General features: G+C 43.0%; 1 protein-coding gene across 4 annotated transcripts in view; it reads right to left on the reverse strand.

Moving 5' to 3' along the window:
• The window catches only part of PIGU (phosphatidylinositol glycan anchor biosynthesis class U), a 118,939-nt gene that overhangs the window by 51,775 nt on the left and 45,814 nt on the right, over nucleotides 1-21,350 (reverse strand). For all 4 annotated transcript variants that reach the window (XM_023220475.1, XM_023220473.1, XM_026455255.1 and 1 more), the window contains exon 7: nucleotides 16,415-16,512. In XM_023220475.1, the coding sequence (XP_023076243.1) occupies nucleotides 16,415-16,512 (98 nt within the window). The remainder of the gene's footprint in view (nucleotides 1-16,414; nucleotides 16,513-21,350) is intronic.

Here is a 21,350-nt window from a genome sequence, read left to right on the forward strand (position 1 = left end):
GCGCCGGCCACCTCGCCCGGCTAATTTTTTGTATTTTTAGTAGAGACGGGGTTTCACCGTGTTAGCCAGGATGGTCTCAATCTCCTGACCTCGTGATCCGCCTGTCTCGGCCTCCCAAAGTGCTGGGATTACAGGCTTGAGCCACCGCGCCCAGCCAAGTGGGCTGTTAAAAGCAGTTCTCGGCAGTGGCTCACACCTATAATCCCAGCACTTTGGGAGGCTGAGGCAGGTAGGTCACCTGGCGTTGGGAGTTATAGACCAGCCTGACAAACATGCAGAAATGCCGTCTCTACTAAAAATACAAAATTAGCTGGGCGTGGTGGCACATGCCTGTAATCCCAGCTACTCGGGAGGCTGAGGCAGGAAAATCGCTTGAACCCAGGAGGTGGAGGTTGCAGTGAGCCAAGATGATGCCATTGCAGTCCAGCCTGGGCAACAAGAGTGAAACTCTGTCTCAAAAAAAAAAAAAAGCAGTTCTCTTAGGCGAGTCCTAAACACTCAGGAGATGAGGTTTCACTCTTTGCAAATTCCATTAGTGGCCCCCAAGTTTCTGTTGGCTATGATTTTTCTCAGTGTTTTATTGAACCTAAAGTGCTGTCAATGTTAGACTGCAAAATGATTTTTTTTTTCTTGGCAAACTTGTGATTACAAGATGTGCAATAAATTTTATGTATAATTCTGTTTTGAAGACATGGTCTTGGGGTCAAGGTTTGCTCTGGGGAACAGGGCCCTAAAATGATAAAGTAATTTGAAGTATGTACTGCATTTATTTATAAAAACTGAACTTGCACTTAATCTTGCAGGACTACTCCAGTTACACAGTGAGGCACACCTAAAATTCCTAAAAAAGAAACTCCAGCAATCCTCTGATGGCTTGTTGTTTATAAACACTAGAGCCAAACTTAATCTCGAGGTTGTAAAAGTGGATTATATAAATTGGGTCATTCTTGTCATGTCCAACTAAATCAGGGCCAGGGGAAAGAGCACTCAGGGCACACAGCACCTGCTCTAACAATTAGATTTTCCACAAGCCCAGCTGCTGAAACGTCCTGCTGTGACTCTAAGACTACTTCGACCTACCACTGTCACTCACCAATCAGAGATTCCCAGCTCCCAAAAACTTGACTAGGGTCAATGAGCTTTCTTTCAAAGCAATATATACTATTTCTTTTTCTAATAAAACTCCTAACCTTCTGTTTGTTCTTTGGCCATACCAAAGGCCACCCCAGTCTGTGTGTATGCCTCAAATTGCAATTCTTGCTTCCCAAATAAAACATTAGAGATTTGCCTCTATATTTTATTTGACTTTGACAAGGTTCACACTGCAAATTTCCCAGTGAACAGGTGAGCTTTTATCTTACCTCTTTTGCTCCACAGCAAATGCTGACTTAAAACCTAAGTATGTAAAATGTATGTATGGGCTGGGCGCAGTGGCTCACGCCTATAATCCCAGCACTTTGGAAGGCCAAGGCGGGCAGGTCACCTGAGGTCAGGAGTTTAAGACCAGCCTGGACAACATGGTGAAACCCTGTCTCTGCTAAAAATACAAAAATTAGCCGGGTGTGGTGGTGGGTGCCTGTAATCCCAGCTACTCAGGAGGCTCAGGTGGGAGAACTACTTGAACCTGGGAGGCAGACGTTGCAGGAGTCAAAATTGCACCATTGCACTCCAGCCTTGGCAACAGAGCAAGACTCTGTCTGGGATGGGATGGGATGGGATGGGATGGAATATGAAATGAAATGAAAAATGAAATGAAATGGAATATGAAATGAAATGAAATGGAATACGAAATGAAATGAAATGAAAAATGAAATGAAATGAAATGAAATAAAATAAAATATATGTATGGCCGGGTGTGGTGGCTCACATCTGTAATCCTAGCACTTTGAGAGGCCAAGGCGGGCAGATCACTTGAGGTCAGGAGTTTCAGACCAGCCTGGCCAGCATAGTGAAATCCTGTCTCTACTAAAAATACCAAAGTTAGCCAGGCGTGGTGGCGGGTGCCTGTTATCCCAGCTACTTGGGAAACTGAGGCAGGAAAATCGCTTTAACCTGGGAGGTGGAGGTTGCAGTAAGCTGGGATTGTGCCACTGCACTCCAGCCTGGGCAACAGAGCAAGGCTCGATCTTAAAAAACAACAAAAAAATAAAATGTACATATGTATGTAAGTAGAAGGGTTGGAAGAATGATGCCCTAAAAAAATCTATCCGTTTTTTAAACCATTTTATTACAAACACAAAATGCAGGAAATCACATAGAACAAATATAAAGCTTAGTGAATGATTATAAGGTGAACATCCTTGTAACCACTACCCAGGTCAATAGAAAGAACTTCTCAGGCATTCCCCAAGCTCCCCCATGTTCCCTGATCCGACCACAATCCCCTCCTCCCTCCAAAGTAACCAGTACGCTGGTTTTAATAATCACTTCCTTGCATTTCTTCACAGTTTTTCACTTACATGTGTGTCCCTTTCTATAGTTTAGGTCTTGCCTGTTTTAAAATTTTTGATACAATTTTTAAGTCTCTGAATTCATAGCTCCTCCACTTCAGCCTACTCCTGCCCATATCTTTTTTTTTTTTCTTCTTACAATTCATATGTTACAGAATCTGGGACATTTAACCCATATAACGTCTCATAATCTGGATTTTCTAATTATATACCTTGTTTTCAGTATTTCTTGCAAATTGCAGCTATATCCAGAGGCTTGATTGATTTTGGATTTCATCCTTTTGGCAAAACTTGGTGGTGGGTAATGTTCTTTTGTCAGGAGGCTTGGTTTTTGTTTGTTTCTGATGTTAGTAGTTATTGATGCTCAGTACCTAGACCATAAGGGGTTGTAAAATGATGCTATCCTATCATTTTGTTATCATTTGTAAGTTGGAATAATTTTATCCAGATATATTTCTGTCACCTACTATATGGTTATCTAGTGGTACAGGAAAGGCAGGACAAATACTTATTTTTTTAGTTTTCAATACAATGAACTGATTTCTTATCAATTCTCCTAATTTAGCCAAGTAGGTTTCCTTTTTAGTAACATTATGAATGCCTGGATTTAAATATATTTATGAGTTTTAATCTATTGCAAGTCTTACCCTGTTGAAACTCAAATTATCCCTCTTTGGTCAGTGGGAGCCTCTTCAAGTTAGATCCTAAGTCCTTTCAAGAAGACTCCAGTAGACTTTGATAAACTTTCATGTTATCTGTTATCACAGTATTCTAGGATCATCCTATACATTTCCTGCCCTAAAACCTAGAATTAGCCATTTCCCTAAGAAACCCCAGTTTCTCTAAATGGGTAAATGGTATTTCAAGGTCATAATTTGGGCACTAAGAATGTTCATTCATACTGGGTTGGTCATTGTTTCTAGACCTTTTAGTGGACACACACACACACCACCCCTACAGGGGACCAGGCAGGTAGCAAACGAGTGAAGGTGAGAGAAATGAAACAGGGATTGTGGCAATCTGAAGAAGGTATGCTCTGCCTAAAGGGGACAGATCTTACAATTCCTCAAAAGGAGCCAGAAATACAAAATTTCCACATGAATTTTTAAAATGCTGACTACTAATTTCAAAAAAGTCAAACACCAGGGTCAAATGAACCACATCTGTGGGCCAGATGTGACCCAAGGGTTACGTGCACCCTCAACCTGAAAACGTCAACTCGCAGTTACAGGATCCCGGAAGTCACACTGTTGCTAATACATAAAAAATATTTAGGGAAATAAAGAATTCTCAGACCGCTTCAGAAAAAGCCCACCTATATTATCTTCCTCTCCCCAAGTCTCTACAGCACTAGAGAGAAAAGCATTTTCTGTACAGAAACCATTTCCTTTCTCAAACATGGTGTGAAAGGGAAAAAGCCAGTTATCCGAATAAACTCTTAAAGGGAGTTAACCTAACAAAGGTTTTACATCTAAGTTCTTGGAATCACAAGAAGAGATCCCGGAGATATGTTTTGCATGACAGATATATTAGAGGCAACAAAACTGGTAGAAAACTTTATTGAATCCGGGCGCGGTGGCTCAAGCCTGTAATCCCAGCACTTTGGGAGGCCGAGACGGGCGGATCACGAGGTCAGGAGATCGAGACCATCCTGGCTAACACGGTGAAACCCCGTCTCTACTGAAAAATACAAAAAACTAGCCGGGCGAGGTGGCTGGCGCCTGTAGTCCCAGCTACTCGGGAGGCTGAGGCAGGAGAATGGCGTAAACCCGGGAGGCGGAGCTTGGAGTGAGCTGAGATCCGGCCACTGCACTCCAGCCCGGGCGACAGAGCAAGACTCCGTCTCAAAAAAAAAAAAAAAAAAAAAAAAAAAAAAAACTTTATTGAAAATGCTTGTTTAAGCTCTTACCTTCATTTTTACCCGTTTCAAAAAGAAACAAAGCTAATAGCACTGCCACCTCCGCCCTAGCACCCAACTGGACATAGCAGAAATAACAGAAAGTGACTGCAGGAAGAAAAAATAAGGTATAAAAACTCTAAATAAGGCCGGGCGCGGTGGCTCAAGCCTGTAATCCCAGCACTTTGGGAGGCCGAGACGGGCGGATCACGAGGTCAGGAGATCGAGACCATCCTGGCTAACATGGTGAAACCCCGTCTCTACTAAAAAATACAAAAAACTAGCCGGGCGAGGTGGCGGGCGCCTGTAGTCCCAGCTACTCGGGAGGCTGAGGCAGGAGAATGGCGTGAACCCGGGAGGCGGAGCTTGCAGTGAGCTGAGATCCGGCCACTGCACTCCAGCCTGGGTGACAGAGCGAGACTCCGTCTCAAAAAAAAAAAAAAAAAAAAAAAAAACTCTAAATATGGCCCCAGAGAGGGCTTGGGGAAGGACCCGTTATCAAGAAATAACTGAGTTTGGCTCCTCTGGTGTAAGCTACCATCACATGACCTGACCCAAGCTCCAGAAAGGATAAAAAAAAATCACAGGATTAACGTTTTCAGTTCAAAGATAAGAAAAGATCAGATTGGATTTAAAGCAAAACCAAAAGAGCACTCACAGGGTAATTTCCCCTAGTGACTGCTACTGTCTTTGAAAGAAAACAAAGGCCTCAAACCATCCAAGGGAATCCAAGTCTTTAGGAATCCCAAGCAAAAGGAAGGCGGAAACTAGAAACTTCCCAGACTGCGCCATGAGCATCTCGGTAAGCCTCCCCTGGTCTCCCTTGAAGCCTTACAGCTTTAGCTTCTCAGTCCTGTGCACTCGGCTTTCCTTCACTGGAGGCTCCTGCCCCTAAGCATGTTAGGGTTCTCTATTTTTTTTCCGCATGCTATCAAATCATAACATTTTAAACTCTCTGATTTGGAAACTAGGCTCTAAGCCAAGGTCAGAGGAAGAGTTGAGCTGCCAGAGGGAACAAGATGGGCTCAAACTACCATTCTCATAAGTGACTCACCAGGGAGCCAGAAGCAGCGTCCCCTTCCTTTGATCTTGTGTCTCATGAAGGAAAGGAAGAATAGTTTCACCTCTGGCACTGATCAGACACCAGGACTCTCTAGAAATTCCACCAGCAGAATAGAGGCACGTTTATAGTGTCAAAGGAGGAAGTACAAACTAACTTTTACAGTTCCTCTAACTTCAAAAGATGAACTATTTTCTTTTCCCCTCATCGCCCCACAAACTGATGATCATGTCCTTTCATGAATATTTGAATATTAGTAATCATAGCTAATACCTACTGAGCCCTCATCAGACTCTGTTCTAAACACTTGACATGTATTAACCCTTTGCAGTAGGGACTATTATATTATCCCTGCAGATGCAGAGAGAAGTTAGTCACTTGCTCGGGGTCACAGAGTTAATAAGTGTCCAAACCAAGACATCAGAGTCTGTACTCTATTTCCCTCTTTTTTATTACAAAAATTTTTTAAAAACTTTTTCAAACATGCAGAAAAGTTGGAAGAATACAATAAGCAACCATGTATCTGTCTAGATTAAACATTAATACCTTGCCTTATTTTATCTTTCTGCATGCATATATTTTTGCTGAACCATGTAAAAGTTGAAAACATCATGACACTTCTCCCCAAAACACTTCTGCACGCAGTTGCCCAAAATAAGGACATTCTCCTACATACCACAATACCATCATCACATCCAGGTAATTAACAATTCCCGGCCGGCACGGTGGCTCACGCCTGTAATCTCAGCACTTTGGGAGGCTGAGGCAGGCAGATCACAAGGTCAGGAGATTGAGACCATCCTGGCTAACATGGTGAAACTCCGTCTCTACTAAAAATGCAAAAAATTAGCCAGGCGTGGTGGCGGGTACCTGTAGTCCCAGTTACTCAGGAGGCTGAGGCAGGAGAACCGCTTGAACCCGGGAGGCGGAGGCTGCAGTGAGCCGAGATCATGCCACTGCACTCCAGCCTAGGCGACAGTGTGAGACTCCACCTCAAAAAAAAAAAAAAAAAAAAAAAATTCCCTAACATCATCTAGAATCTAACCTATCTTCAAAATTTTCTAGTTGTCCCCCAAAACATCCTTTATAGTTGTTTTTTAAACCCAAAATCTAATCAAGACTCTCCCATTCCATTCAGTTATTGTGTCTCTTTAGTCCAGAACGGTTTCTCCACTTTTTCTTTTTCATGACATTGACATTTTGAACAGACTCAGACCAGCTTTCTTAAAACACCATAGTACACTCTGGTTTGTCTTACTGCTTCCTTGTGGTGTCATTTAACTCGTTCCTCTGCTCTTTTATTTCCTAAAAACCAAAAGTCAGATCTTAAGGCTTCATTAAGGGTAACTTTTTGGGTAAGAATACTTCAGAGTTGATAATGTGTACTTTGTAGTGCATGATGCCAAGCAGTATATCATGTCAAGTTGTTCCACTGTAAGTGATAAGAGTTGGATTACTTAGCTAAGGTGGTGACTACCAGGATATGCCTTTGTAAAGATTGTTTGTTTGTTTTGTTTTGTTTTTGAGACAGAGTCTCGCTCTGTCACCCAGGCTGCAGTGCAGTGGTATGATCTCAGCTCATTGAAACCTCCACCTCCTGGGTTCAAGCAATTCTCTGCCTCAGCCTCCTGAGTAGCTGGGATTACAGGCATCCGCCACTAAGCCTGGCTAATTTTTGTATTATTAGTAGAGACAGGGTTTCACCACCTTGACCAGGCTGGTTTTGAACTCCTGACCTCGTGATCCACCTGCCTCAGCCTCCCAAAGTGTTGGGATTATAGGTGTGAGCCACTAAGCCTGGCCATAAATATGTATTTTTCCCTCTAGCAAAGAATCTAGAGGGTGGGGACTAGGCAATAATGTTTTGACACAATGCAAATGCAAATACACTGTTCTCTAAAAACCATTCACCCAATGATTTCAGCATCCATGTGATACAGACAGCAGGCAGGGAAATACTGGGTAGAAAAGGGCAGTTCCTGGTGAGGGCCCCACCCTCAAGCCTGGACCCCTGACCTAAAGGGAGAACTTCACATCCCTGTTGCCTTTTCAGAAACCACCCTGGCCTGCCCTGCCCCGCATCCTGTACTCATAAAAACCCCAGGCTCCACTGGCAGCGGAGTGGCAGAGAAGGAGAGAGAAGCAGCAGCCAGATGTTGGAGAGAAGCAGCTTGATTTCAGAGGGATGCCTTGATGGTGGGACCTTAGATAAGAGTTCAGCCAGGAATGACCGAACTCAGGGGAAGACCACCTTCCCGCTCGATCCCCTTTCCAGATCTCCATCCCATTGACAGCCACTTTCATCAGCAATAATATCTCCTGCATTTACCATCTCCAATTGATTTGTGCAACCTGATACTTCCTGGACGCCAAACAAGAGGTTGGGATACAGAGGGCTGTCATACTGAGATGTGGAATGCTTAAGCCATCAGAGGATGGCAAAGCTAAAAGAGCACAATGTAACAAACACCTTCTGCAGCTCCAGGGGTCATAAGTACCCCCCTAGACATTGCTGTGGGACTGCACAGAGTTGTGCACAGAGTCTGTGCCATGGGACTGCACGGAGTTGTGCTTCTGGGTTGTACCCAGACTGGTCTTAAACTCCTGGGATCAAGTGATCCTCCTGCCTCAGCCTCCCAAAGTGCTGGGACTCCCAACACTACACCCACTATGAGCCACTGCACCCAGCTATGGTTCCTTTTTAAAAGGCAGAGTAATTGCTTAGTTCTTCGCTTTTAATTATTTACTTTCAGAGTGAGAAACTGGTAAAATAGCCACATCTGATGATGGTCTATGTATTTTTTTTCTCTTCTTGCCCTTTTAGTGAGCACCACTATGGACACATGAATTTTTTTTTTTTTTTTTTTTGAGACAAGAGTCTTGCACTGTGGCCCAGGCTGGAGTGCAGTGGTGCGATCTCGGCTCACTGCAACCTCTGCCTCCTGGGTTCAAGCGATTCTCATGCCTCAGCCTCCCGAGGCATGGTTCATTTTGTATTTTCAGTAGAGAAGGAGTTTCACCATGTTGTCCAGGCTGGTCTGACCTACTGACTTCAAGTGATCCGCCTGCCTTGGCCTCCCAAAGTGCTGGGAATATAGGCGTGAGCCACCGTGCCCAGCCAAACACATGGATTTTTATCCAGTGTTTTATAATTGCTGGTTGTCATTCTTTTGATGCTCAGAAATTCCCAAATTTGGGTGGTATGAGCCCCTTTCAGCTGGTACCAGTGTTTTTCTGACTTAGTCCTGTTAGACTTTGAGGACTACTTTGCTTTCTGTCATAACAAGATGTCCCAGTCAAGCTGTGCTCTTACATACTACATTACACCACCTTTCCTAGAGGTCTATGCCTACGTAGGGCTCGAAAAAAACTTGGAGAAAAAGAGAATGTCAAGAGCAGATGTGTCAGCTCCTAGAGATAATCAAATCCATTTTGATTCAGAAGTAGAAAGCATTCTGAAGCCGATCAGGGTCCAGCCACTCACTCTGGTACTCACAGCTTTGCTACAACTCCCCAACAAGTGGCCATTCAGCCTCTGGCCTAAACATCATGATTCACAGGGAACTCACCTCACTTAGGACATCTCATTCTGTCACAGAACTACCTTATACTAAGCTTCTTGTACCAATCAACCATTAGTTCTAGCTTCTCTCCTTGGAGCCTATGGATCCCTGTGAAACTCAACTTCAAAGGATCCACTTAGTAGTCTGGCAGAAACTCAGCCCTAAAGAATAGTTTTAGGCTGGTTGTGGTGGCTCATGCCTGTAATCCTAGCACTCTGGGAGGCTGAGGCGAGAGGACTGCTTTAGCTCAGAAATTCAAGACCAGCCCGGGCAACAAAGTGAGACCCTGTCTCTAAAAACAAACCAACCAACCAACCAAAAAATAAGCCAGCCATGGTGGCACATGCCTGTGGTCCCAGCTACTCAGGAGGCTGAAGCAGGGGGACTGCCTGAACCCAGGCGGTCTAGGCTGCAGTGAGCCATGTTCACGGCACTGCACTCCAACCTGGGTGACAGAGTAAGACCCTGTTACAAAACAAAAAAGAGTATTTCCTCTTCTGTTTCCATGTTCACATTTTTTTTCACCTTTTTTTTTTTTTGAGACAGAGTCTCACTCTGTCACTCAGGCTGGAGTTAAGTGGCGCAATCTCAGTTCACTGCAACCTCCACCTTCCGCATTCAAGCAATTCTCTTGCCTCAGCCTCCCCAGTAGCTGGGATTGCAGGCACCAGTCACCATGCCCAGCTAATTTCTGTATTTTTAGTAGAGACGGGGTTTCGCTATGTTGGCCAGGCTTGTCTCGAACTCCTAAACTCAGGTGATCCACCCACCTCGGTCTCCCAAAGTGCTGGGATTACAGACGTGAGCCACCATGCCTGACCCCTCCTTCATATTTAAACAGGTGGTTTTGTTTCCTGGATGTGACTACACTGATTTCCAAATACCCGACTATGACCCACAAGGCCCAGGTGATATAATTTGGCTGTGTCCCCATTCAAATCTCATCTTGAATGGTTGTTCCCATAGTCCCCTCGTGTCATGGAATGGACCCGGTGGGAGGTAACTGAATCATGGAGATGGTTACCCCCATGCTGCTGTTCTCCTGATAGGATCTGATGGTTATAAGGGTCTTTTCCCTCTTTGCTTGGCACCTCTCCTGCCATCATGTGAAGGCGGACATGTTTGCTTCCCCTTAATTGTAAGTTTCCTGAGGCCTCCCCAGTCATGTGGAACTGTGAGTCACTTAAATATCTTTCCTTTATAAATGACCAAGTCTCAATATCATACTGAATGGGCAAAAGCTGGAAGCATTCCCTTTGAAAACTGGTACAAGACAAGGATGCCCTCTCTTACCACTCCTATTCAACATAGTATTAGTTCTGGCCAGAGCAATCGGGTAAGAGAAAGAAATAAAGGGTATTCAGATAGGAAAAGAGGAAGTCGAACTGTCTCTGTTTGCAGATGACATGATTGTATATTTAGAAAACCCCATCGTCTCAGCCCAAAAACTCCTTAAGCTGATAAACAACTTCAGCAAAGTCTCAGGATACAAAATCAATGTGCAAAAATCACAAGCATTCTTATACACCAATTATAGACAAGCAGAGAGCCAAATCATGAGTGAATGTCCATTCACAATTGCTACAATGAGAACAAAACACCTAAGAATACAACTTACAAGGGATGTGAAGGACCTCTTCAAGAACTACAAACCACTGCTCAAGGAAATAAGAGAGGACAAAACAAATGGAAAAAAATTCCTTGCTCATGGATAGGAAGAATCAATATTATGAAAATGGTCATACTGCCCAAAGTAATTTACAGATTCAATGCTATTCCCATCAAGCTACCATTGACTTTCTTCACAGAACTAGAAAAAACTACTTTAAATTTCATATGGAACCCCAAAAGAGTCCGTATAGCCAAGACAATCCTAGGCAAAAAGAACAAAGCTGGAGGCAACATGCTACCTGACTTCAAACTACACTGCAAGGCTACAGTACCCAAAACAGCATGGTACTGGTTCCAAAACAGATATATAGACCAATGGAACAGAACAGAGGCCTCAGAAGTAACACCATACATCTACAACCATCTGATCTTTGACAAACCTGACAAAAACAAACAATGGGGAAAGGATTCCCTATTTAATAAATGGTGCTGGGGAAACTGGCTAGCCATATGCAGAAAACAGAAACTGGACTTCTTCCTTACACCTTATACAAAAATTAACTCAAGATGGATTAAAGACTGAAACGTAAAACCTAAAACCACAAAAACCCTAGAAGAAAACCTAGGCAGTACCATTCAGGACACAGGCATGGGCAAAGACTTCATGACTAAAACACCAAAAGCAATTGCAACAAAAGCCAGAATTGACAAATGGGATCTGATTAAACTAAAGAGCTTCTCCTCAGCAAAAGAAACTATCATGGCGGGGAGCGGTGGCTCACACCTGTAATCCCAGCGGGCAGATCATGAGGTCAGGAGATCGAGACCAGCCTGGCTAACACGGTGAAACCCCGTCTCAACTAAAAATACAAAAAATTAACTGGGCGTGGTGGCGGGCGCCTGTAGTCCCAGCTACTCAGGAGGGTGAGGCAGGAGAATGACGTGAACCCGGGAAGCAGAGCTTGCAGTGAGCCGGGATCCACTGTACTCTAGCCTGGGCAACAGAGTGAGACTCTGTCTCAAAAAGACAAAAAAAAAAAAAAAAGAAACTATCATTAGAGTGAACAGGCAACCTACAGAAGGGGAGAAAATTTTTACAATCTATCCATCTGACAAAGGTCTAATATCCAGAATCTACAAGGAACTTAAACAAATTTACAAGAAAAAAACAGGCCAGGCGTGGTGGTTCATGCCTGTAATCCCAGCACTTTGGGAGGCTGAGGTGGGCAGATCATGAGGTCAGGAGATTGAGACCATCCTGGCTAACATGGTGAAACCCTGTCTCTACTAAAAATACAAAACAGTAGCCAGGCATGGTGGCACATGCCTACAGTCCCAGCTACTTGGGAGACTGAGGCAGGAGAATCGCTTGAAACCGGGAGGCGGAGGTTGCAGTGAGCTGAAATCGTGCCACTGCACTCCAGCCTGGGTGACACAGGAAAACTCCATCTCAGGAAAAAAAAAAAAAAAGAAACATCGAAAAGTGGGCAAAGGATATGAACAGACAATTTCAAAAGAAGACATTTATGTGGCCAAGAAACATGAAAAAAGCTCATCATTACTAGTCATTAGAGAAATGCAAATCAAAACCACAGTGAGATACCATCTCATACCAGTTAGAATGGCAATCATTAAAAAGTCTGGAAAAAACAGATGCTGGCAAGGATGCAGAGAAATAGGAACGCTTTTACACTGTTGGTGGGAGTGTAAATTAGTTCAATCATCGTGGAAGACAGTGTGGTGATTCCTCAAGGATCTAGAACCAGAAATACCATTTGACCCAGCAATGTCATTACTGGGTATATACTCAAAGGATTATAAAGCATTCTACTATAAAAACACAAGCACACGTATGTTTATTACAGCACTATTTACAATAGCAAAGACTAGGAAACCAATGCAAATGCCCAGCAATGATAGACTGGATAAAGAAAATGTGGCATATATATACCATGGAATATTATGCAGCCATAAAAAAGAGTTCACGTCCTTTGCAGGGACATGGATGAAGCTGGAAACCATCATCCTTAGCAAACTAACCTAGGAACTGAAAACCAAACACCACATGTTCTCACTCATAAGTGGGAGTTGAACAATGGAAACACATGGACACAGGGAGGGAAACATCACACATCAGGGCCTGTCACGGGGTGGGGGATAAGAGGAGGGAGAGCGTTAGGACAAATACCTAATGCATGTGGGGCTTAAAACCTAGATGATGGGTTGATTGGTACAGCAAACCACCATGGCATATGTATACCTATGTAACAAACCTGCATGTTCAGCACGTGTATCCCAGAACTTAAAGTAAAATTTTTTAAAACAATTTTAAAAAAGTATTTCATGTACCATCAGCAAAAATAAATAAATAAATAAACAACCAAGTCTCGGGTAGTTCTTTTTCTTTTCTTTTCTTTTTTTTTTTTTTTTGAGACAGAGTGTCACTTCATCTGGAGTGCAGTGGTGCGATCTAGGTTCTCTGCAACCTCCGCCTCCCGGGTTCAAGCAATGTTCCTGCCTCAGCCTCCCAAGTAGCTGGAATTACAGGCACGCTCCCCCATGGCTGGCTAATTTTTGTAGTTTTAGTAGAGATGAGGTTTCGTCATGTTGGCCAGGCTGGTCTCAAACTCCTGACCTCAAGTGATACACTTGCCTCAGCCTCCCAAAGTGCTGAGATTACAGGTGTGAGCTACCACGCCTGGCTTGGGCAGTTCTTTATAGCAGCATAAGAATGGACTAATACATCAGGCTACTTCATATACTTATAAAAATATATATACAAATATAGTGGAAGATGGAGTTTTAATTTCTGCATAAATGGGATCCTGAAGTTCATCTCAAATTCTTCCACTGTCCCCATATACAGATAGTTGCCAAGCACAGCTGATTCTACCTCCTAGAATTCCCCTGCATCTAGTCTCTCATCTCTCCATCTCCTCTGACACTGGTTTGGACCCCCAATTTACCCCTCTGACTTGATCTAGTACAATGTTCTAAGCTTTCCCAACTTCAGTTCTTCCTACTTCCATCTACCCCACAGGCCGCTGCCAAAACAATCTTCCTGGAGCACTCACCTGCTCAGCATCCTTCAATTGCTTTATGTCTGCAGTCTGGCATAGTATCTCGCACACTATAGGTACTTAGTTAATATTGGTAGAGGAGCTGCTTGACTGCATGAATCAGTTGTACTGTCCACTAGTGTCAGGAGGAAATTTCTTTTAGTTTTAAACAGAACTTGTTTTATATAAAGTGGTGCATAGAGATTGGCTTAAGAAACCATTTTTATCTTCTTTCATTTACTTAGTCATTTTTTGCAGGTTGGACAAGCTCAGAAACCATTTTTAAATTTCTGGTCCATTCATGTGTATGAATAAATATACTATATTATTTATTTGATACATAGTTGTATAAAAAGTCTGGCTATATATACTCTTAGTGCTTAGACTTTCTAAAGAATAAGCCATAAATAGGAAATAAAAAAGAAAATACAAGCAGCACATTGTCATGTGGAAAGATGCTTCAACTCAGCAAGAATACAGAGAGAACATCAAAGCAAAATAACTTCACAGTATGGTGACACATCTACTAAACTGGCAATCATAAATCAAACTTGAAAAGTCAGTGCTGGCAGATGGGGAGGCAAGTGGTCCACTTCTCTTTAGATACTGATGGTGGCACTGCAAACTGGTTCAGTCTTTCTGGTGAACAATCTGGTATAATTGCCTAATAAGAACAATACAACTTTTCACCTTGGGTCCAGTGATTTAGCTAAAGCAACATACTTGAAGAAAATAATTTCAAGCTGGGCACAGTGGCTCACACCTGTAATCCTCGCACTTTGGGAGGCCAAGGGGGAAGGATTGCTTGAACCCAGGAGTTTGAGACCAGCCTGGGCAACATGGCAAAACCCCATCTCTACAAAAAAATACAAAAATTAGCTGGGTGTGGTGGTGCATGCCCATAGTCCCAGTTACTAGGGAGGGTGGGGTGAGAGAATTGCTTGAGGCCGGGAGGTTGAGGCTGCAGTGAACCGTGACTGCGACACTGCACATCCCATCCTGGACAACAGAGTGAGACCCTTGTCTCAAAAATAAGAAAAAGAGAGAAAACAAATAAAAACAAATTTCTGGCTGGGTGAAGTGGCTCATTCCTATAAACCTAGCACTTTGGGAGACCAAGGTGTGTGGGTGGATTGCTTGAGCCCAGGAATTCAAGACCAGTCTGGGCAACATGGTGAAATCCCATCTCTACAAAAAATTAGCTGGGTGTGGTGGCACACGCCTGTAGTCCCAGCTACTCAGGAGGCTAAGGTGGCAGGATTGATTGAGCCTGGGAGATGGAGGCTGCAGTGAGCTGAGATTGTGCCACTGCACTCCAGCCTGGGTGACAAAGCAAGGCCCTGCTCTCAAAAAAAAACAAAAAATATTTCTACATTATTTATATTAGTGACAATTAATATAAATGACATATCTCAAACATAAATAAAGACATATCTCAAATTCCCCAAGTAAGAAAAAGATCAAGCAAACCATGAATCATTGTCTGCGTCAACACAATATTATGAAATCATTTAAAATAACATGCATATGGCCTATTTCAATAAATGGAATATATACTCAGCTTTAGCAGTGCTTGAGATTAAGAAAGACTCCGAAATCAGACATTTCTGGGTCTAAGTCCTGGCACTGTCACCTGTACACTTTCAAGAAACATTTCTCTTGTAAGAATAGATTTGGACAACGTGGGGCCTGCATGCAGTTACTTCCTCTTGAAGAAACATGTACTATTCTCATTTGAGTAGAAAAAGATGATTAGAGAGCAAGCTCTGGCATCAGATGGCCACAGTTCATATCTCAGCAATGTTACTCGCTGGTCCTGTGACCTTAAGTGACTTAACCTCTCAACATTCCAGTTTCAATTCATGTGTCTAATATGGCTAATACTAGACGAATACACGACTAATAATATGACCTACTCCATAAAGTTCTTATGAGGTTAAAATGAGATGATGCCTACAGAGTGCTTAGCATGGTGCCTGACGTGTAATCCATTCTCAGTAAATGTCAGCTATTTGTATTCTTCAATTAATGTTTATTGATCACCCACAATGTTCCAAGCATTATATCAGATACACATACTCCATTTAAGTCCTGTAAGAATCTTACAAGGTGTTATTACAAATAAAAGTTAAAGAAATGAGCTCAGAGGGGATCATTAGTTGAGAAAAGAAAAACGCAAGATAGTTGCATTTGCAAATATCTAAAATAAAATGCACTTATACATTCGCAAGGATATGCATACAGTAGTGCCCCCCTTATCTGAGGTTTCACTCTCCATGGTTTCAGTTACCTGTTGTCAACTGCGGTACTAAAATGGAAAATTCCAGAAACAAACAATTCATAAGTTTCAAATTGCATACCATTCTGAGTAGTGTGATGAAATCTCACGCTATCCTGCTCTGTCCCACTCGAGACATGAATCGCCCCTTTGTCTAGTGCATCCCTGCCTATTAAGTCACTTAGTAGTTGTCTTAGTTATTAGATAGAAAAAACATAGTATACATAGGGTTCGGTACCAAATGCAGTTTCAGGCCTCCGTTAGGGGCTTTAGAACATATTCCCTGCAGATATGGGGAGGTCTATTGTAGTTGGGACTTAATGATCACTAAGCCTACTTTGTTTAAAGTTAGTCAAGTTTCTATGTGTTTGTATTTTCAACTAGGAGCAAGCTTCCTGCTGCCTTTACTAACCCATGCCCTTCCTTCCCCCAAGCAGGGACCAGGCCATGTATTAAATGTCACTTAGGTGCTGGCTTCTGACCAGCAAGCGCTTACCTGGAGGAGATAGAGGAGTCCTGGGACAAACAAGGTAAGGGGGTACAGAGACTGGTATGTCGCTAAGGCAAGAAAAATAGCACTGAGGAAAGCACTGCCTGTAAAAAGAAAGAAACGTATGGAATAATCCAGCCTCATCAATGATGATTAGACTCAGTGAGTCCCTCTCAACACAAAACCTTCCATAACTGCTCAAATAATCACCTGCCAAGTGCCTCCTGGTACACAAGATGCTATGCAAATTCACACAGTCAGAGCTTCTTGGCTTGATTTCCGATGAAAGAAAACCAAGAAAGTCAAAACCATCTACCTTTGGCAACCTGAGACACTACAGGCATAAATCTTGTGAAATTTTGAGACCTAGAACGATTTTACAAAATTTCAACCCAAAGATATATAAAGGATCAAGTCTATTAACATCTATGTCCTATCTAATGTACCAATTTATTAAGCCTACAATTATTGCTTATGATATTCAGAGCTGGAAACCCATCCCTTTGACTGTTGCAACACTTATCACTCTTTACAACAGCCCTTTCTTACCTGCTACATTCATGCCAATTCAGGTCATGTTTTTTTTTCAAACGAAAGTATATTAATTTTATTAGTAATGTCCTCACTTCCTATGTAAAATGGACTACTATGGAATCATTAAACATGATGCTATTAAGAATATGCAATGACACAGAAAGGTGTTTATAATATCCTATTAAATGAAGTTTATAAAAGAGACATATATTATCATTTCTTTTATAAAAAAACATGCACAAACATTTTTTAGAAGACTAAAAGCCAGCAGGCAAAGTAACTCAAGTCTGTAATCCCAGCACTTTGTGAGGCCGAGGCAGGCAGATCAAGACCAGGAGTTCGTGACCAGCCTAGCCAACATGGTAAAACCTTGTCTCTACTAAAAATAAACATTAGCCAGGCGTAGTGGTGGGCGCCTATAATCCCAGCTACTCGGGAGGCTGAGGCAGGAGAATTGCTTGAACCTGGGAGGCAGAGGTTGCAGTGAGCCAAGACTGTGCCACAGCACTCCAGCCTGGGTGCCCAGGCAAAAGTTTGCAGTAGGGGCGGGGCCCTCATGGAGAACCTCTGCTAGGGCAGTGTGGAAGGGAAATGTGAGGTCGGAGCCCCCAAACAGTGTCCCTACTGGGGCACCACCTAGTGGAGCTGAGAAGACAGCTTCCGTCCTCCAGATCCCAGAATGGTAGATCCACCAACAGCTTGCACTGTGGGCCTGGAAAAGCCACAGACACTCAACACCAGCTTGTGAAAGCAGCTGAGAGGGAGGCTATATCCTGCAAAGCCACAAGGGTGGAGCTGTCCAAGATCATGGGAAGCCCCCTCTTACATCAGCATGACCCAGATGTGAGACACGATGTCAAAGAAGATCATTTTGGAACTTTAAGATTGACTGCACTGCTGGATTTCCAACTTGCATGAGGCCTGTAGCCCCTTTGGTTTGGTCAATTTCTATTTGTAATGGTTGTATTTACCCAATGCCTATATCCCCATTGTATCTAGGAAGTAACTAATTTGCTTTTGATTTTACAGGCTCATAGGCAGAAGGGACTTGCCTTGTCTCAGATGAGACTTTAAGCTGTGGACTTCTGGGCTAACGCTGAAATGAGTTAAGACTTTGGGGGGCTGTTGGGAGGGCATGATTGGTTTTGAAATGTGAGGACATGAGATTTGGAGGGGCTGAGGCAGAATGGTATGATTTGGCTGTGTCCCCACCCAAATCTCAACTTGAATTGTATGATACTCCCAGAATTCCCATGTGTTATGGGAGGGACCCAGGGGAAGGTAATTGAATCATGGGAGCTGGTCTTTCCCATGCTATTCTCGTAATAGTGAATGAGTCTCCCAAGATCTAATGGTTTATCAGGGGTTTCGGCTTTTGCTTCTTCTTCATTCTCTCTTGCCACCGCCACGTAAGAAGTGCTTTTTGCCCTCCGCCATGATTGTGAGACCTTCCCCAGCCATGTGGAACTATGAGTCCAATTAAACCTCTTTCTTTTGTAAATTGCCCAGTTTCAGACTACCAAAAATAAATAAATAAATAGAAGACTAAAAGCCAAGGCCACAAAGTTCATAGTGGTTATCTCTGAGTAGTGGAATTATGAACAATTTTTCATTTTTGCTTCACTGCATTTTCTAAACTTTCTAAAATGAACATGCTTTGTTTTTGTCATTAGAAAAAAGCTAACTTCTTTGAAAAAATAGCTATTCCCTTAAGACAACAGGATACTCTAAAACTAAAGATAGACAGCCCTAGTTTACAACAGGAGTTTCCAAGTGGCCCAGAAATCAGTAGGGTGCAATTGATGGTCCAAGGTATAAAGCCCAACAGGTGTCTTGTAATGATGTTTTCTAAAATGACAATATCCATGCTCACTCTCATTAGTGTGGGGTCAACTATTTACTGAAAATAACAGGCTGGGCATGGTGGTTCACACATGTAATCCCAGCACTTTGAAAGGCCAAGGTGGGAGGACTGCTTGAACCCAGGAGTTAGAGACTAGCTTGGGCAACATAGTGAAACCCCATCTCTACAAAAATAAAAATAAAAAAAATAAGCTGGGTGCTGTGTCACACACCTGTGGTCCCAACTACTTAGGAGGCTGAGGTGGTAGGATCACTTAAGCCCTAGAGGTTGAGGCCACAGTAAGCTAAGACTGAACCATTGCACTCCGGCCTGGGTGACACAGTAAGACCCTGTTTCAATAAAAAAATAAAAATAACACATCCTCTCAATGGTGTTTCACAAAAGGAGGAACCAGTCACTCCAGTCCAAGGAGTTTTACCTCTCTGCTAATCCAGCTCTAAAGACAAACAGGAAGAGATGATTGACGAGATCTTTTGCCACCAAAGTGGTCTGTATACTTGAAACATCTAAAAACTACCTTGGAAGACAAAGGGTTATAAACGTGACAACTTCACAGACAAGGGAGTGGAGAGAAAAGAACTTCGTGTGCTTTATTCTTCAAACCAAGGAAACTCATCAGCTAGAACAACCCTAGTTGACAGAAAGTAGAAGGGAGGCAGAGAAAGAAAGAAGCTAGAAGTAACAGGACAGAATTCTATGGGGGGGAGGATGTCTTGCCATATTGACAGTGCCAGTCATGATGTCCTGTACCCAGGGTACTCATAATTACGACTGCATAGGAACAGGATCATGCTCAGCTAAGTTGTGACCCCAGCAGTGGCATGTGCACATCTGCTGAGCCACAGACTTTAGACTCAGAACCAGGTCACTCTGGGATAGGGAGGTGGCAGTAGTGGGAAAGGTGCTGTTCTGGAGTCCAACAGCTAGGGTGAGCTAGGGATTGATTCTCTCATTGGGTCAAAAATCTGAATGATGTTTTGGTGGGAAACTGGCCGAGAGGGAAAACACTGAAAAGAACTTTATGACTTAACATGGTTCTCTACCGATTGGGAGTAGGCGAGAGAAGAGGTCCATGTGTCTGTTACCAGAGGATGGAGGCTAATGCTCCAACTCCATCCATTCGCACAGTATGGTGAAAACAAACACATGACTTTCTCCTCTCTCTCCCGGAGGAGACACAAGGAGTGAAATAAACACAGCCATCTCCTGCCCTAATTGCCTGAGGTTAATAATTGCTTGTCTGAAACTGACTGTTTATAAGGCCCAAGAGAGAAAAAGAGGCTCACAGCCTAGTCCAATGGACTTGTGAGTTTTAGAATACTTGCTCCTAGGATCAGGAAGAAGCAGTCTTCCTTCCATAGACTGAAGTAGCCTTTGGGAAGGAAAAATCTGTTCCTCCTGCTATTCTTTGTCAGTAACCGTATCAACATCTAGCCAGATACCCTGACAACCCTTCACCCTCCAGCTCCCATGTTCTTTCCTCCACCAGTCACCAAGCCCTGTGGATCCACAGATAAATGTGGAGCATTTATCCCTTCAGTTCTTGCTCTCGTCATCTCTCTCTAGCAGCCTTTCCCTCTCCTCCTTAGCAGTCTCCCAATCGCCTCTCAACCAAGTCCATCCACAGAAGCACCAAAGGAATCTTCTAAAGCAGTTTAGACTGTGGCAAGCCAGTCTTTAAAGGCTTCTGATGGTTCCATTTCATCTATCGGGTTAAGTCTAAACTCCAACAGCAAACAAGACCCTTCACCACTGGGTCTCATTTCTCCAGTTTCACCTCTCACCACTCTTCCACACACGCCCTGTCCTCCAGCTACACTGGAACTATTCCCAATTTCTGAAAACAACATGCTGTTTCATTCTTCTGTGTCTGTTCTTAGGCTATTCCTTCTGCCTAAGCCATCCTTCTCTGCCCTTTTTCAAGTAGAAACCATTCCTTCGATAGCCAGGTGAAAGGTCACTTTGTCTATGAGCCCAAGCAAAGGTGGTAACAACCGTGATTATAGTTGACATTTATGGATCACTTCCTAGGTGCCAGGCACTGTACTGTATCCTCTGCATCGAGAACAGTTCCTGACTCAAAAAGGTCCTCAGGAAACATCACAACAGCCCTGTGAAAGCTCTATTTCTGCTCCTTATAACAGCTTTACTGAGATAAAAACCACACATGCTATCCATTTTACAGGTCAAGAAACCAAGACACAGAAACAGAAAGCTTCAGTAATGTGACCAAAACCACAGAGGTGACTCTGGTACCCACTCTTAATCCCTGTGTTAATAAGCCTATCTCATTCAATACCGATGCTATCTTATAATAATCTGCGTATGTTCCTCTCTCTCTCCCCATTTCTCTGTGAGTTTCTCAAGGGCAATACATTTATCTTAACTTTGGCTCTCCAGCACCTAGCACAGTTCCTGGCACATGTGATAAATGAGCAAATGAAGAAATGAATGAATGAATATCATTCAGCAATACATATGAAATCCTTTTTAAAAATACAAGAATATTAAAGGAAACCAATGTTCTTGAGGAAGAAAAACTTA

Source organism: Piliocolobus tephrosceles, chromosome 20 (genome assembly GCF_002776525.5).
Source record: "Piliocolobus tephrosceles isolate RC106 chromosome 20, ASM277652v3, whole genome shotgun sequence".
Lineage (NCBI taxonomy): Eukaryota > Metazoa > Chordata > Mammalia > Primates > Cercopithecidae > Piliocolobus > Piliocolobus tephrosceles.